The sequence below is a fragment of the Lissotriton vulgaris genome, chromosome 9 (genome assembly GCF_964263255.1).
Source record: "Lissotriton vulgaris chromosome 9, aLisVul1.2, whole genome shotgun sequence".
In the NCBI taxonomy this organism is placed as follows: domain Eukaryota; kingdom Metazoa; phylum Chordata; class Amphibia; order Caudata; family Salamandridae; genus Lissotriton; species Lissotriton vulgaris.
This window is the reverse complement of record NC_141697.1, coordinates 968,502,896-968,520,599: the sequence shown is the minus strand read 5'-3', so window position 1 is coordinate 968,520,599 and position 17,704 is coordinate 968,502,896. Positions and strand designations below refer to the sequence as shown.

The window sequence follows — 17,704 nt, the reverse complement described above, 5'->3', positions numbered from 1 at the left end:
TTCTGTACCTCTCTTGCTTCTTTGAGTACTTCTCCTACCTCTTTCTGCACCCCTCTTGCTTCTTTTTGCACCTCTGTTGGTTCTTTCTGCACTGGTCTAACTTCTTTCTTCACCTCATTTCCCACTTTTTGCACTTCTTGTGCTTCTTTATATACCTCTGTTGCTGCTTTTCAGTTCTCTTTCCTCTCTCTGCACTACTCCTGCTTTTTCCTATACCTTTATTGTGTCTTTCTGCACCTCGGTTGCCTCTTTCTGCACTTCACTTGCTTCCTTCTGTACCACTCTAGCCTCTTTTGGCACCTCTGTTGCTTCTTTCTGTACTTTTCCTATTTCTGCACCTCTGATTTAGAGGTAGTTTTAATACCCCTGCTCTATTATGTACTAGGGACTTACAGGGGAGGTCATGCCAATCACAGGGGTACCCCAACCCATAGTGTACCCTAGTGTATGTAGGAGTTTTCACTGTATTCTAAGTGTCTTTCAGCATAGCACTGGCTCAGGGATTGGTTAGTCAGAGTCAGTTACCACCAGTACCAGTCAACAAAAAGTTGGGGGCCCAGGATGACTTTGGAACAAAGCCTCTTTTTGCACCTCTGTTGGTTCTTTCTGCATATCTCTTGCTTCTTTCTGCACGTTTCTTCGTCTTTTTGGACTTCTGTTGCCTATTTCTGCATTTTTCTTGCTTATTTCTGCGTCTTTCTTCCTCTTTATTTATTTATTTATTTATAAACAGTTTTCTATAGCGCGAACAAGACCCTTGGGTATCAGAGTGATTAACATCACATGGCATAAGTTAAAACAATAATGTATATAAAAAAAGCAATAAGATTGTAAAATTAGTTAGTAATACTTCCATACCTAGTCTATAGGTAGATAATATAAAGAAAATGATAAAGGACCGGTGCATGATAAGACACGAATAAAAAATGTTCTGAGGTACTAACTGATTGTTTTTAGAGACTTTTCTTTAGGACTCTATCTTCCCCAGTCCCATGGTTTGTCTCGTGCCGAACGCCGGTGTCATCTTACCGTGGGTGATTTTCTATATATTTCCTACGTTGTTATCTAATAATCACCTCAATGTTAAGTCTCAGATGGCGAATTGCCTTACCTATGGGAGGAACATACTCATAAGAAAGATCATAGTTACCCTCTTAAATGTTGCAGTGTTTGAAATTTTTCTGGTGTTTGCAGGAAGAGAGTTCCAGATTCTGGCGGCCGCACCTGGGAACGCCCTCTCATAGGTTTTTTTCTTTCTAAAGATAGGAGGTCTCAGCAGCAGAAAATTGGCACCCCGGGCAGGTCTGTTTCCTCCTGAAATTTCTATTTTCTGGGCGAGATATCTAGGTGTGTTGTAATGAATCGCTTTATGGGTGATACATGCCATTTTTAGCTGTATTCTAGCTTCGTAAAGTAGCCAGTTTAAAGCTTTCAGGTGAGGGGAGATATGGTCAAATTTCCTTGTTCCTGAAATAAGTCTTGCCGCTGCATTGAGGCATGCTTTTAGGGGTGCTGTGGAAATTTTTGGTAGACCTGCTAGCGTTGTACACCCATATTCAATCCTCGAAATAACCAGTGATTGCACAGCTAGTTTTAAGTCATTCTCTGTTACAAATGATTTCATTTTTCTTTAGTAGTTCAGATGAAAGCGTGCGTTTTTTGTCATTACTTTAATGTGAGTTTTCATATCAAGGTTCTCATCCAGTGTGATTCCGAGAGAATTCGCCGAGTCAACTAGAGTAGGGGTGCAATTTAACGCTGCGATCATTTTGGACCATTCCTTCACTTCTGATTGATTCTTTTGTGGTGTGATAAGTAAGAATTCTGTTTTATTTGCGTTTAGCTTGAAATGATTGCTAGTTAGCCATTTTAGCGTCATTTTGAGGGCCTCATTCATTGTGGTTATGTCTTCCAGGGATGCAATCTTGATGTATAGTTATGCGTCGTCCACGTACATGCGGTAAGATATTTTGGCATTTCGCAGGATTACTGTAAGGGGTTCGATGTATAAGTTAAACAGTGATGGAGATAAAGTAGATCCTTGGGGTACTCCAATTGTACTTTCTGTACATGTCCTACCTCTGTAGGCATAGTTAGAAATTAGCATTAAAAAAACCTGTTAAATTTACTGAAAAAATTATAGGTTTCAGGGAGCTATAGTTAGAAATGAGCATTTATAAAACCTTAGTAATTATTTGAAAAAAACACTGGTTTCAGGGACGTTAAAGTTAGAAATTTGCATTTAAAAAACCCAGATTGTAATCAATAGTCAAATCAATTTTTCTGATGACAGGGTGGTAGAGAATGCATTATATCTTGGTGTCAATATCACCTCCAATCTAAACAATTTAGTAAGTCTCAATTTGAATCCACTTCTTAAAAAGACTGAGAAAAGTTTAAATAGCCTGCATAACTTATATTTATCTATCATAGGAAGATGTAATCTTATTAAAATGCTATTCTTTCCGAAATTTCTGTACTTTTTTCGGACCATCTGTTTAAATTTCGACCCATCAATATTTAAAGAAATGGCTAATATATTTTTTCGTTTTATCTGGGGATATGGAAGAACACGTAGATCTCAAAAATATATTATCCTACCAAGGGAAAGAGGGGGTCTGGCGCTTCCCAACCTTAAAATCGATTGGTGGGCAACCATCCTTAAATACAGTAGAGCTCTCTTAACCCCCAGGCAAGAGACCAATATAGATATGTTAGTCCCAACCCCACAGGAACTCATTCTAGGTAAAGAGACAAGTGATCATTTGTGGAGGTTAACATATGACTGTCATTTCAAAAAGATCCGCTTTAAAACACTTAAAGGTATTTATATTGTTTGGAACCATGTGCGAAAACTCTTGGGACTCGGTAGGTTCTCCCACTATACCACCCTAGTTAGAAATTTTAATCTCCCTGAGATCTTTACAGATTATTGCATGACACGATGGGTAAGATCGGTAATCACACAGATTGGTTCGCTATATGACAGTACGGGCTTCTGCTCATTCGAATCCCTAAAAACTAAATTTGGGTTAGAATTGCGTGACTTTTTAAATACTTGCAAGTTAGGGATTTTATTGCTAAAAAGGGGGATGGCAGTAGGGCCATGAATAAAATTCCAGCAATCGAAACAGTGGTGCGCACTAATAGTATTAAAATTGGGGAAATTTATAAAGATGTAGTTGTAAGTCTCCCAGATGATTTAGACAAGCATATCCATTATTGGCAAAACAAATTAGAATTGACAGAACCTCTTACGCGAAATGCTCTAGAAAAATCAAATTACTTATTAATGTCAACCAAACTTCAAGCCCAATTTTACAAGACGTTTCTTCAACTTTATTATACACCAGCTAGAATATCCAAATGGAGTACCGGTAAAAGCACACTATGTCCTCGATGTGCTCAGGCCGAAGCAGATTTGGTACACATGTTAGCTACATGTCAAACCCTAAATACTATCAGACAAGATATATCAACGTTTCTGTCAGGAATATTTGAGAGTAATATTGTGATCAACACTGAGGAAATTATACTGGGGGTAGATAGGAGCGTTAGATCCGACAATATGCAGGGATTATTGTTTATCTCAATGGCGGTACTTAGAATCTGCTTAACATCTGCATGGTTGGACCTGTACCCGCCTACATTCCAGCAATGGTGGGCACGATTCCTTGCAACTTATAGTCTGGAAATAGCTATATACAAACATAAGGGTCTTAAAAAGAAAAAAAAGGGTTAGAAATATGGTATCCCGTTTCACAATGGATCGAGAGATCAGACTTGTAATGCTGAATAATTGCGTGTATATGAAAGGATATTCTCTGTATGGTTATGCTCTTATCTGTTGTGTGTCTTGCTTATTATTTGCATAACGTTTAATCTAAAATATTTCTGTTTATATTCATTGCCTGTTTGCATGGGGTTGTTTTTATAATTGGGTGGGATGGGTGGGAAAGAATGATCAAAAATTATCAATAAAGAATTGTTAAAAAAAAAAACTTTTGAAATTCACTGAAGAAAACATAGGTTTCAGGGACGTTATCGTTAGAAATTAGCATTTAAAAAACCTTAGCAATTCATTGAAAAAAACACAGGTTTAAGGGACGATATAGTTAGTTGAACATTTCACTCATACAAAACCATAGAAATTTGGCAGTTATAGTTAGTTGAGCTAACTATATCTCGTGCCCCCACAATGCACTGCTGATGATGTAGCATATTACATCATTCATGACATGGTCAGTGACATCACTGATGACATCTCAAATTACATTACTGATGACATCATCCACATCAATATCTGAAGCACCTCCTCATACTCTAATATAACCTTTGATACATCCACTGTAAAATACAGACTACCATTTTCAAAACAATTGACAAACCAATACCAGTTACAACATACGCACTCACTGATTGCTAGGTCTACACACACACCCACTCATTCACCCATAAAGTCATTCATACATGCATTCACTCATCAATAAATCACTATCATATGCACGCATACACCTATACAGACAATCACACACCACCACTCATCCATGGAGTTACTCACACTCCTAGTCAATCACGCAAAGAATCAATCACACTTCCATTTAATGAACTATACAGTTATACAAACACCACATCAATTATTCAAACAGAAACAAATGCATACTTACTCTATTATACAGTCACTGATACAAGTACACACTCACCATACAGCCACTCTCACAATCACTGAGTCTCACGAATAGTCATTTATATACTCCTACTCTCACATACACTGCCTTTTACATATGTAGTTGCTTGAACTTGTACCACTGAGACATCCATTCTCTCACCAACACACCCATAGACACAGTCACCCATCCATACAGCAGTTTGCACATGAACTCTTGAACCCATACACCCGGTGAATCAACCACTCACACATCTATCACATAGTCACACACCTTCTACCCACCCACACACACACTCAGGCACCTATACAAAAACTCAGGCAACTAATCAATAGCCCATATAGACACTCATGTAGCTACTGACCAACCCATGCAGCAGCTTACACAACAACAAACATACTGATACAGACATTCACACAGTTTAGTCACTAACCCATGTATTCAGTAAGACACGTTATATAACTCACTTATATAATCAGTCACGCACCTAGAAAATGATCCATCCACACACGTATACACCCACTCATTCTTCAATACACCTTGGCATATATATATATATATATATATATATATATATATATATATATATATATATATTCCTCACAAAGCAGTAAGAATTCCTTCGCTTCCCAAATTAAGAGGCACACGCAGGGTGAAGATATAAAGCTGAAAATGCTTTATTAGGTGCTTTTGTTCCCTCTCCCCTCCTTCTCGACAGACGCGTTTCACCTCGCGGCTTTTTCAATGTCGATTACCCTTGTGAATTACAACCATTTTAAACCCATCCTTCCTCTCCATAAAAATGGAAACAAACAAAGGGCATAGATCATCCCATCCAGACATCAGTGTGGTGGCGGCCATCTTATAGTGGGTTAAAAATGCAATGAAATCATATACTATCTATCAAAGTGCAAGTGCTCTAGAACAAAATACAATGATCAACATAAAAATTCATTCACATGATTGATAAATTCATGTGAGCACAGGTGTCCAAATTATGTTATAAAAACTTATTTTTTCAAGTGAAACCTGTGATGTTATTCACTAGTTCTGCAGGCAACATATTTGACATCGTACCGGAGTTCAATACAATTTTAGTAGAACAATATCCCACAATGTCCATATGTGTTTCAGCCTGCTGAAATCACAAAATTGAGCCCTGAATGGGCAATTAATCCTCAAATATACATGCATATATGGTCAATAAAACATATCACTTTGTATCATTTCCAATTTGACATAAGAAACGTAGTCACAGTGATAGCCCCATTCGGCTATCACTGTTCTAGAGCACTTGCACTTTGATAGATAGTATATGATTTCATCGCATTTTTAACCCACTATAAGATGGCCACCACCACACTGATGTCTGGATGGGATGATCTATGTCCTTTGTTTGTTTCCATTTTTATGGAGAGGAAGGATGGGTTTAAAATGGTTGTAATTCACAAGGGTAATCGACATTGAAAAAGCCGCGAGGTGAAACGCGTCTGTCGAGAAGGAGGGGAGCGGGAACAAAAGCACCTAATAAAGCATTTTTAGCTTTATATCTTCACCCTGCGTGTGCCTCTTAATTTGGGAAGCGAAGGAATTCTTACTGCTTTGTGAGGAAAATACGGAACGATTCACCATCTTTTGAAGAGGGCACCCGAGAACACGGAGCGGCGGCGGTGAGGTCCTGTTTCATAAAAAAAAATATATATATATATATATATATATATATATATATATATATATATATATATATATATATATATATATATATATATATATATATATAAAACATATTTAAACTTTACAGAAACACACAGTCACTGGATGATGTCATCAGTCATGTCATTTGAGATGTCATCAGTGATGTCACTGACCATGTCATGAATGATGTAATATGTGACGTCATCAGAAGTGCATTGCAAGGTTGCAAGTTATAGTTATCTCAACTAACTATAACAGTCAAATTTCTCTGGTTTTGTACGAGTGAAATGTCCAACTAACTATAAGGTCCCTGTAACCTATGTTTTTTTCAGTGCATTTCTAAGGTTTTTTTAAATGCTAATTTCTAATTATAACGTTCCTGAAACCTATGTTTTTTTCAGTGAATATATATCTGCTGCTCCTGCTGCTGGCTGCTCTGCTGCGTGTCTCCTGCAGCGGAGCTGTCCCCAGCCCCCTTCTGCCCCGGACAACGTCGAGCCTCGATTTTGGCACAAGCATAAACAGGTCAGGGGGCTGAAACTTTATAAGAATCATATGCATTTGCAGTACTCTACTTGAGTTTCTCACCACAATGGTTCGGTAGAAAATACACAATTTTCAATGGTACTGTTTTAATGACTTTTTGGTTTAAGAACTGTTTGTCTTTATTGGAGAGATTCAGGAATCCGTGTACCGTCTTTATACGCTCATCCCACTAGATGGCAGAAGAGCATCATAAAATGACGTCGCACGAGCATAATCAACAGCGGGCCAGTTCTTCATTAAACGTGTTTGTACCTACTATTACTTTTGCACGGCATGGAGGTTCTTGGGTCACTGCTTTGTGCAATATTCCAGTCGCCCTCTTAGGAGCTAAGTAAGATAGTTGTTTTTTTGCACTGCCACGTTCTTGCCTTTTTAACCATTTATAGTTTAATACGGGGTGTAGTGTGCATGTATTAGGGTGGGCAACAGGCATGGGTGCAAATTCAGGACGGTGAGTGTAAAAATTCAGGACAGAGGGTCAGAATTCTGGACAATATATATATATATATATATATATATATATATATATATATATATATATATATATATATATATATATATATATATATATATATATATATACATATATATATATATATATAGATATAATCTAATGCAGGTCGAGGGAGACCTGAAATACAATAAGTGAGCCATATTCCTGCCTACCTCGAGTACATGCCTCTTCTTCTTTGGAGTTGGATGTTTCTTTTGATATATATATATATATATATATATATATATATATATATATATATATATATATATATATTGCCTGTGGTTTACCTCAGATATTCTGTCTATGGCAGAACTGAGGAATTGAATTGGATTTTTAGGGTCGGGTTACTCCCGCTAAGGATGTGACATCAGGGTGTCTACATAGTTGTCACCTCCGTGCGCTGATATCAGTTTCTTTCTGATATCAGTCTGCGCCCTTGGATACAGAGACTTAGTAATCAGATGGTGCCAGTGTGTGGATCTCTAAGATGGAATCTTACTAGCATGGACTAGAAGAGTCCATACCACAGAACATGAAGGTCTCTACTGAGTTCTTAACATCATTACTTGATCAATAGGTCATTTAACATAGCTCTGACTAAAGAGGACAAAACATTACATGAATACATCTTTGTGCTTCAGGAAAGGTTAGAGAATGGAGCCTCACGTGATACAGTGGGTCTTCTTGGATGGGGTGCTGTTGACATTTTTAGGAGTCTTGGGTAATGTATATTAGATTGGTATTTTGTTATTCTGGAATATAAACTCATTAGGACAATTGATTGCTTCTTGACTGTTTTTAACAGGGTTACTTATAAGAGGATTGTACTGTGCTTGATTGAAAGTCGTCTTAAACTTTTGTTACGATAATTCTCTTTATCCATGACAATAATATTACCTCTTGTGCCTGCAGGTTGGATAATGGTATCATGGTTGTGTTTCAAAGTGTTCAATGCAACTTAGTCAGGTTGATTGAGATTATATGGGACAAATCAAAAGTATACCTCAATTTAGAGATTTCTTTAAGAATGAAGGGAGAGATGTACTAAACTCTGGTCACATAATACGGGTCACAATTTGTGACCTGCTGGGGTCAGTAGACCACCATGTCTGTCATTGCTTTCTAATAAAGATTTTTTTTTTTAAAACAACACATTTTTCTTTAAGGAAAACGGAATGCATTAAAAAATATATATGTTTAAATTCCATTTTTTAAGACTAGGCAGTGGTTCGCCAAACCACTGTCTACTGTTAAAAAAACATATTTAAAAAAATTCACAAAGGGGAAGAGTGGGGCATATTACCAACAACTAGCGATAATTTTTGTCTCTAACTTGTTTAGAGACAAACATTATCGCCGCACATCGGCGATTTTTATCGCAGATAAACCTTGCTATTAGCAAGGTTTATCGCAAATGCGATAAAAAACGGCCGCAATGCATGAATATCGCTCAAAAGTCAGCGATATTCATGCATTATCGAGCAAATGCTCTTAGCCATGTTATCCACCTCCCATTGGATAACATGGCTAAGAACTGCTCAGGGCAGGTGTTAGCTTTTGGAGATATTCACGCTTAGCGCGAATATCTCCAAATGTTGGTAATAGGAGATAGCGATGTTAGGGACTGTTTCCAGTCGCTAACATCTTGGCACGCCCACTTTGCATGTCATTAGTGATAAATATCACTGACATGCAAAGCGGGGCCCAAGATGGTCGCTATCTCCTATTAGCTGTCACTAACTGGTGTTAGTGACAGCTTGGTAATAGGGAGATAATTTTATCTCCGCTTTCTTGGCTTTTAAAGCCAAAAAAGCGGAGATAAACCCCCTTGATAATATGCCCCAATGTCGCTTGGGGACCCTTTGATGTTTGCGAATATATTACTACTACAATTCTGTAGTCCATAAAGTATTCATGTTTTGGAGCGGATTCTGGTGGCAGAACATTAATACATACCATTCTGATTCAGCATTTGGAAGGAATGCCCTAAAAAACACCAACCGTGGCTGCTGCAGGTAAGAGCGGTGGGGAGATGGGGTCAGTTTCGAGAGACCACCATGAGGGAAAATTAACTATTTATTTAATTTTCCCTTGTGGTCGTCTCTTGAAATTCCCCCCACCCAGCCGGCCCGACCGCCCACCACTCTTACCTGCATCGGCCATGGCTGAAACAAGCCCTTCTCAAATACAGAATCCGAATTGGGTTGCAAACCCAAATTGGGATTCGATTTGGTGTTTACATAAGTAAAAGCATTTATTGCAAAAATACTTCAGATGCCAGATTCTCGCAGGTCAAGATATCTGCCTGCATCTAGAGGATGGAGGTTAAAATTGGGTGAAGGTCAAATTCGATACAAATGCAAAGTTGACCAAAGTCACTGTGAACAAAAGTTAAACCCTTCAACGTCTCCCATGGAAAATGCAAACCACACACCATTCAGCAATAAGAAATCCAGGCACTTCACAGAAATTCCTTCCAGATACTAATGTTTAATTCAACATCACACAGCCAATGAGTGACTGGAAACGGAGCAAAGAAGAAAAAACACACAGCAAATATTTACATCCAAAATACAGAACCACATGAAGGGGTGTTTTCCTTAAGCCCGAAAACATGCGATCTCTTTATGTACAAGAAAGTTACCCTTCAGGTCACTTGGTACAAACATTTTTTTTATACCACGCTTTTCCCTGCACAGTTACTGCTTTTCTCCCCGGTCCATTTTTTTTAAACACGTAATTATGATAGAGGAGCGCGGTAACTTTCTCTCTTTCTGAAGTTATGTATGGCAGAGGTTAAAACACCTTTTACAGGAGAATACACGGCCAACGGTACAGACTATACATTTTTTGCTCAATTCTCTGTACAAATACATAGCATCCGAATGGGATATTTACATAGGAGCAGGATGGCTGGTGCTTTAAAAATGACACTTTACCCTTTCGAACCCTGACCTCCCCTCCACTTCCCTTTCCACGTCACACCTCACACCAATTGTTAGTGGTAGTGTAAGTGGCCGGCCAGCAGGAGGTGCTAGCCTTTTGCGTTACTTTATCAACATGATAATGGGAATGACCCCCCTTACTTGCATGCATGGATGCCTACAAAGTTCATGACGTCTCACCACATGGGCAACAAGGAAACATTCAGCTGCAGTCCCATACTAAACTGGGGAAACATCCTGGTGAGGACGCAAAGTCATCGATCTGTCAATTCATTGTAAAAATGGAGACTGCAAAAACACCTTTTCTAAAAACATAGGGCCTAGTGTATCAACGCTTCTTGCCCATTTTATGTCTATGAGAAAATGCTTTAGTAAATATGGCTTGTAAGACTCCAAGCTCAAAATTTCGACTTGAAATACACAGATGGTTGTATGACAGGGAACTACTTTGCATACCTTTACAATGCATTTTTCTCACCCCACATTTTTTTAGAATGTATATGCTTGTACAACGCATTCCATTACTACGCATTGTTTATATTTATAAAAACAATGTATTTGGGCGGGGGGGGGGATCCCCAGACCCTATAACTTACCTTAAATGCACGGTAAAGGCATGCATGGTAAATGCATATATGTGGTAAAAAAAATGCGTAGTAAAGGCACAACATGGTAAAAATCTTGTTGTAAAGGCTCTTTCCCAGCTCCATGCGAAGTTCGACCTGCGTTTACAACCTAATTCACTCAAAAGCCACATTCCTCATACATTTGGTGTTAGTTAAATTACCCCTTTAACTCTTGTCATACTTGGCGGCCAGTGCTGAATGGTTGGATTGTGTGCAGGTCAAAATCTCTGTAGGTAAATACTTATATAAGATCAAGCCTCTGTCTTGCGATCTACAGGGCTGGCATTGGAATAGGCTGGCTGGTCCCCAACCTGCTGTGGCAACACGGGTACCACTTCTGCCACCCAACCGCTATATGTAAAGTATATTGCTAGGCCAATGTTTTTTTTTTTCATCATGAATGTCACACCCACATCGTGGGAGCTGCTTCTGAAAAATAAACCAATGCTATTGCCCTGCTGTGCCATGGTGGACCAGTCAGATTTTTTTTTGTTTTCCAAATACAACCCCCCAAAGCTATGAGTCTATTTCTCGGAGAGTTTTCTTCTAGTGTGTGGAATGCATTTTTCTGTTTTCTCTCTTATACCAACTTCGATTTCTTTGTTGAGTGACTCAGGAAATGAAGTACAATGTTGAAATTCTCACATATAGGGTGGGTTTTCCGTCACCATGTATGTCAACATGTGGTTGCACAGCACAGCGGGTTTTCCTGGTGGTAGAACTGTTGGCTACTCTGCTATTTTGTAAACTAGCAGGAAACATAATGGTTGGACAGACAAGGTATCATGCAATATCTTACACATTCAACAATATTCATTGCCCAACTAAAAATAAGTCCCTATGTTTTGTAAAAAAGATTCTTTTGCAGTCTGTGTTTTTAATTGCCACCGTTGTTGTCTCTTTCTTCCCAAACTAACACACAGAGCCTTATGCTTCCTACAGGTGAGAAGTAAACAGGAAGAAACAAAAAAGGCGTAGAGTGGATACACATGAGAAGGCAAAATATAGGCATTTGGTCCAAAAACACCTCACAAAGCACTCTTCAGCACCACCCATGCAAAGAAAGAGATCGAGCTAAAGTGGGAAATCTATCAGTTATCTGTGGGGCGCAAATGCTAAAGAGTTATATGTTTTGCCCTCATTCTTGAAACTTACGGATTTTTGCAGAATCCAGCAACTTGATACCTGTTCTGTGGCAAGTCTATGCTTTCACCCGAAAGTCATTTGTATTTATTTTCTTCTGTTTGTTTATAGAAACAAATGTAATACAAATATTGTAAAAGGGTTCAAAATGTACACTTCTCAAATTATAAAAATGTGCACTACCTATGTAATAGATAGGAAGCTACGTTAAATCTGATACATCTCAGGTCATAAGGAGCAACCAGGGAGAGTTCTCAGATTCTAGGCGCAGTGAGAGACCGCTCTGAGATACGCCTCATACCTCTTGCCGGCAAGGACTGTCTTCAATGGCTTCCAGTTTTCATCAACTCTATCTTCCCACAGATCTGGATCTTAAATATTTCCCCCTTGTCCTTCACACAGTGCTGAGACCTTTGCACATCATCCATGTCCACCCCATCTTAAAACTATCAAGGCACACTCTTAATTCACGTGTTCATTATGTTTCTCTTTCATAAAAGACGCATTTCCCTAATTTTATTATCTGCTTTTTTTTAAAATCTTTATTTGCAAGGTATGGTCCCTGCGTGACTAACGGACTGAAGGAGTGAAAATGGTTGCAACTGGGGAATTTTTAAGTACATGAATTCAAATCCTTGATTTCTCAGGTTTTAGAAATACCCAGATGGATGATATGCTTTATGAGTTGTGTCATACAATGCAAATGTGCTTTTAAAGTTGTAATATTACTTTTTAAGCGTACGTTTATTGTCAGATCGATTAACTTCAATTTTTACGTATGTGCTTTAAAGGCGATGTTCAAATATGATGTTCCTTTCACGAGAAAGGATCGATATTTGTGATTTTATGAAAATGATGTTTTCAAAAGAAAACTTCTCAATAAATTGATATTTCTGTAGTCTTGCCTTGAAGAATCAAAAACTGCAAAATCTTTAGTCAAACCATTTAAAAATCAGTAAATGTTAAACTTGACGATTTAGAATGAGGTAAGCATTCTTCCTTTTAAAAAGTGCAAATGTTATTCATGCTTGCTTAAAAGTCCAGGAAACCAAGACATGGATTTTGCACGTTACACCAATGTCTGAAAGAAATCCACAGATGTGCAATTTGCACGTCCCAGCATATACCAGCTAAGAGTCCCCAGTTAAGAGGGACCGCATTATGCTTGAGATCTAACAATTAGTGCTGCTAAATGTATTTCAATGAGGAGTCAGCCCCCTCCACATTGCGGGTTTGTATTGCCACTATTTTAGAATATTGTTTGTTGGAATGTGCCAAGGCAATACACACTGATTATACAATAATGAGTTTGCACTATTTGCAGTAGTGTTTCTCTTGAGATTACCTAGAGTAGGCATATGTGACTTGTGTATTCATTGGTGCATCTGGGTCTATAAATCCCTTCCCATCGAAATGCATGTTGTTCCCACACCCTTGCATAGTTATCAATATTTAAAAAATATATATTTTATTTGTGTTCATAGTTAGAACAAAAGGACCGACCTTAATGGACCTGTTTTCGTTCCAGCTGCCATTCTAAGTGTACCTTCGAATTTCGGAACTTCTCTGCCTTAACAGTAATCCTGTTTATGTGCCACAACTTCAGGCCTCTCAGCCACTGTATGGACGGCAGTGACAGGCACAATATATGAAAAACCCAAGTTTGGACGCATACGAATAGTAGGGACCAGCGTGCATCTGTTGCGCTCCCAGCTTCCTCACCAGGGCATTGTTTGTTGCAGGTCAGCAACATGATCGTAATTTGATGTTAATGCTCTTCTGTTCAAAGTACACCTCCTCAACCAACAACATTCGCTTTTCACCCCAAACATTCTCTAACACTTCTTTCACATTTCTAGCATCCCCACAAAGCCATTTAAGCTCTCATCTAGTCTTGTGCCCCTATTTAAGGACACTTACACCAATAGCAAGGGATCTCTACATAGACATACTTGAACTGCGTCTTGTTCACCCTTGTGTACTACACGTTTTTGTTTCCTGCAAGAACCTTTGCTGCAGATCAGTGCACATCTTATACCCATGAATGGTGGCACTGCAGGAGAGATTAGGATCCCCCATCTCCCTCCCCCTTCCCTTCAGCTGCAACAGTAAAAAATACATTTTAAAAAAATAGGTTTGAACCAAAGGTTCCAGCCCCACCCAAATGATATCAAGTAAAGCAGCGACATGGCATGCGCGCACAACGTCAGTACACACGCCACATATGAGCTTAACAGCGTTAGAATATGGATGTTGATCCCCCGGATAGGGAAATCAAAAGTGGACTAGAATAGCAAAGCCCAATCTATAAGCATGGGAGCGTAGTAGCCATCTTTGAGCGGATAATTTCCAAGTAAGTGTAGTAATAGCATCCATATACGGGGACCAGTGACATTTTATTGAAGAATAAAAATTTAAAAAGGGAAGCTTTTTAAATATCTGAAAAATAACTCTGATATTATTTCTAAAAAAAATTAAATGTTTTCAACATCTTTTGTTCTAACTTCTGGCAATATCTGAGTTGTTAAACATAAAAGAAACATCAGCTGTAAAGTTCATGTTTAGTAAAATGATGATTGACTGTGGGGTCAGTCATCAGACACAACTACCTTATCCCAATTCTGTAAACCAAATAGTGCGTGGTGTGTTAAACAGTTTCCTAAATGGCCCCTTCATTTGATTTTTCGATTAGTTTCCATAATATTGGATATTGCTTTGCCAAGATGGCCGACATGCTATCATGGGATTTATCATTCCATTCCTTCTTCATTTCCCCACCCTTGGGGACACCTCCAACATTCTCTTTCCTGGTCGGACTTTCTCATCCCTGGGCTATCCTGCCCAACATTCGCACCTCTGACACACAGAGTCCTTATGGTGTCTACTGCTCACCCACACCATGTTCCCAAGCAACCCTAGCCTGCTCCTCCTTACAACTAGAAGTGGTGCTCTGGCAGGACTTGCGTGACCTTGGACGACGCCGGAACTCGTCTTCCTGTGGTATGCACTCCAGATGGTCTCCACCAGAGCCACGGGAGTGATACGGTTTAGGTGGCAGTGCAGGGGGATCAGGGATATCTAGGGGAAGAACTCCTGTGGGTGCTGAGTGACTTCGGCAGGGTGGTGGCTTCATTGATTCAAGGACATCAGGCTCAGACAGACTGTAGCGGACAGGAAGGTAGGCAGTCTCTAGGTCTTCCTCTGTGTTCCAAGCCTGGCTAGGGACTGAATCCATGGTGTCTGTGCGTGGCGGAGGCTCAGAAGAATGTCCAAAATTGCTCTCGCTCAAGGATGACACACCACTGCTGGCACTCCCTGATAATGTAGAGTTACTTCCATCAAGACCAGACTGGGGACTGGTAGGCGATGCAGGGATGGGGTGCAGGGGTGACTGTTAAAAGAAGACAGAAGTGTTAAATCTTTTAATATGAAAAGAGAAGTGACAGCAAAACAGAAAATTAGAGGAAATCTTGTTTAATCAGCAACACAAATGTAGACAGATGAAAGAGGAGGAGGTATAAGAGTCTAGGAAAAGTAATTTAAATAGGCATAATATATAAAGACATTGCTATTGTGGATCTGTGAGGGGAGAGTGGAAAACTCTAGAATGTTGCATATATGAGAGCTATGGAGAAATAAAAGGACAGAAGTGTGAGATGGAAAGTAGACATTATTTCAGGAAGAGGGAAAGATAAAGCCATGCAAGAAGGAAAGTCATAGTGATACACTTGAAAGGAACTGTATGGAAAAGATACAAAGAGAATAATACAGTATAAATATGAGTGCACAAATACATTACGCACAATTGCATGAGTTGAAAAACACCAACACAAGGCTGGGTGTGATTAGAGAGAGGAAAACAAAAGAATCCAAAAAGTATATAAGGAATTTAATGCTAAGCTTTAGTAAACACGACTTAGAAAGTTATTTTGATGGCAAGGGGACTCAATGAGAGAATAGAATGTGGAAAAAAACTGAGCAAAAAAGTAAAGGAGAACTGCTGTGATAAAGGTACACATGTTTAAGATGAGAGGGATTATAAAAAGAAGCAATAGCAACAATATTTAGAATCACGATAAAAGTGGAAACATAAAAATTGTCTAGAAAGTTGAGGAAAACAAGTAGACACAAAATAGGACCATATTTTGTCACAGAAAATTAAATTCAACTGGCATTCATGAAGCATCCTAATCTTAATACTTATACAGTAGGATTGATTTCTTTCACTACAAATACAAGAGCTGTAGTAATAGAAAACAAAGCTATTGCCAACTTTTTGACATAATAGAAAAAAGTCATCAATTGGAAATTTTTAAGTTCCATAAATGAGTGTGGAAATCTTATCCAATAATTAGATATTTGCTGTCATTTTCAGCAGAATATGTAATTTTTGGTGAATTGTGAAAATGTATATAATCAGGAAGGGCATTGATTGTTTCGGGTGATTTTTGTCTGCCGACTACAGTTTTTCCAGTCCTTTACATCAATTTACAAACCTGCCTTTTAAATTGAAACATTCTATCAAATTTATCTTTAATGGTTCATCATCATACGCAAATAAACTGCAAGAGTGAATCTATTAAAAAGCTATAAATACCCTTTAAAACTGTTATGGTTTGTGGTTTGGTAAATCAATAAATATAAGTAACTTGCTTGTGACCGAAAAAACATTGACGTTATTTGATGGTTCATTATGTAACATGTATATTTTCGTTATATTTTGGACATTTCGCTTTTAAATTTATAAGAGTTATTCAGGAGTTTTACAAAGGTTGTATATGACTGTTACAAAATGCTAGCTTCATTTGTTTGTTTAGACGGGGTTTGAAAAACGTATGTAACTTTTATTTAACCGTTCCCTAAAAGCCAGATTAACCTGTAAAAAATAATTCAACAAGCGATCCAAAATTCAACAGGAATTTTCTGGAAAAACCTACTACTGTAAAATGGTGTAAAATGTGAAAAAAAAATTGAAAAAAATTAAACACACCACAAAACAAATTTCATAATATTTGTAGCATTAATAATGTCCTAATACATGCCATTGTGTAAAAATCAACCATGTTTTCTTGCTAATGCTAATATTGCTCACAAGATGTGCCAATATCTAATATTGACGTGCCCTATGTGTAGCACTCGACATTTGAATTTGTAAGTAAGCTTGCTCAGTTGAAAAGTTTACATCTTAGAAAGTCATAAAGACCGCCACCTTGACCCTGTAGGATCAGCTAGTCATCTTATATGCATTTTGTTAATATTGCCGCGTCACAAACTCTAGAAACCCATGTGTGTCATGGTATAAATTTGATTTCAAAGGGAACCCTGGCCAGTTGACTCTTCGATTCAAAGACTTCTAATTTTGCTTTGTCCATAATGCTTTCAGTCTCAACAGAAACCTAATGGGAAGTTTCCTTTGACAACATTGCGGAGTAGTTCTGAAAATCTCTAACAGTCCATATTTTCCTTGAGTATTCATCTTCTTCCATGCTTTCTGATTTAGAGTCTAACTAGGACAAGTAGACAATGTGCATGAGATGATTTGCATGTAAGACATAATTTTTTTTCTTCACAGGCGAATCTATCACT

At 38.3% G+C, this 17,704-nt stretch overlaps 1 protein-coding gene across 1 annotated transcript in view; it reads right to left on the bottom strand.

The window, feature by feature from the left end:
• Nucleotides 1–9,874: 9,874 nt before the first annotated feature.
• The window catches only part of DOCK3 (dedicator of cytokinesis 3), a 1,414,611-nt gene continuing 1,406,781 nt past the window's right edge, over nt 9,875–17,704 (bottom strand). The window contains exon 54 of the mRNA XM_086938817.1: nt 9,875–15,509. Coding sequence (XP_086794943.1) covers nt 15,000–15,509 — 510 coding nt within the window. The 3' untranslated portion in view covers nt 9,875–14,999. The remainder of the gene's footprint in view (nt 15,510–17,704) is intronic.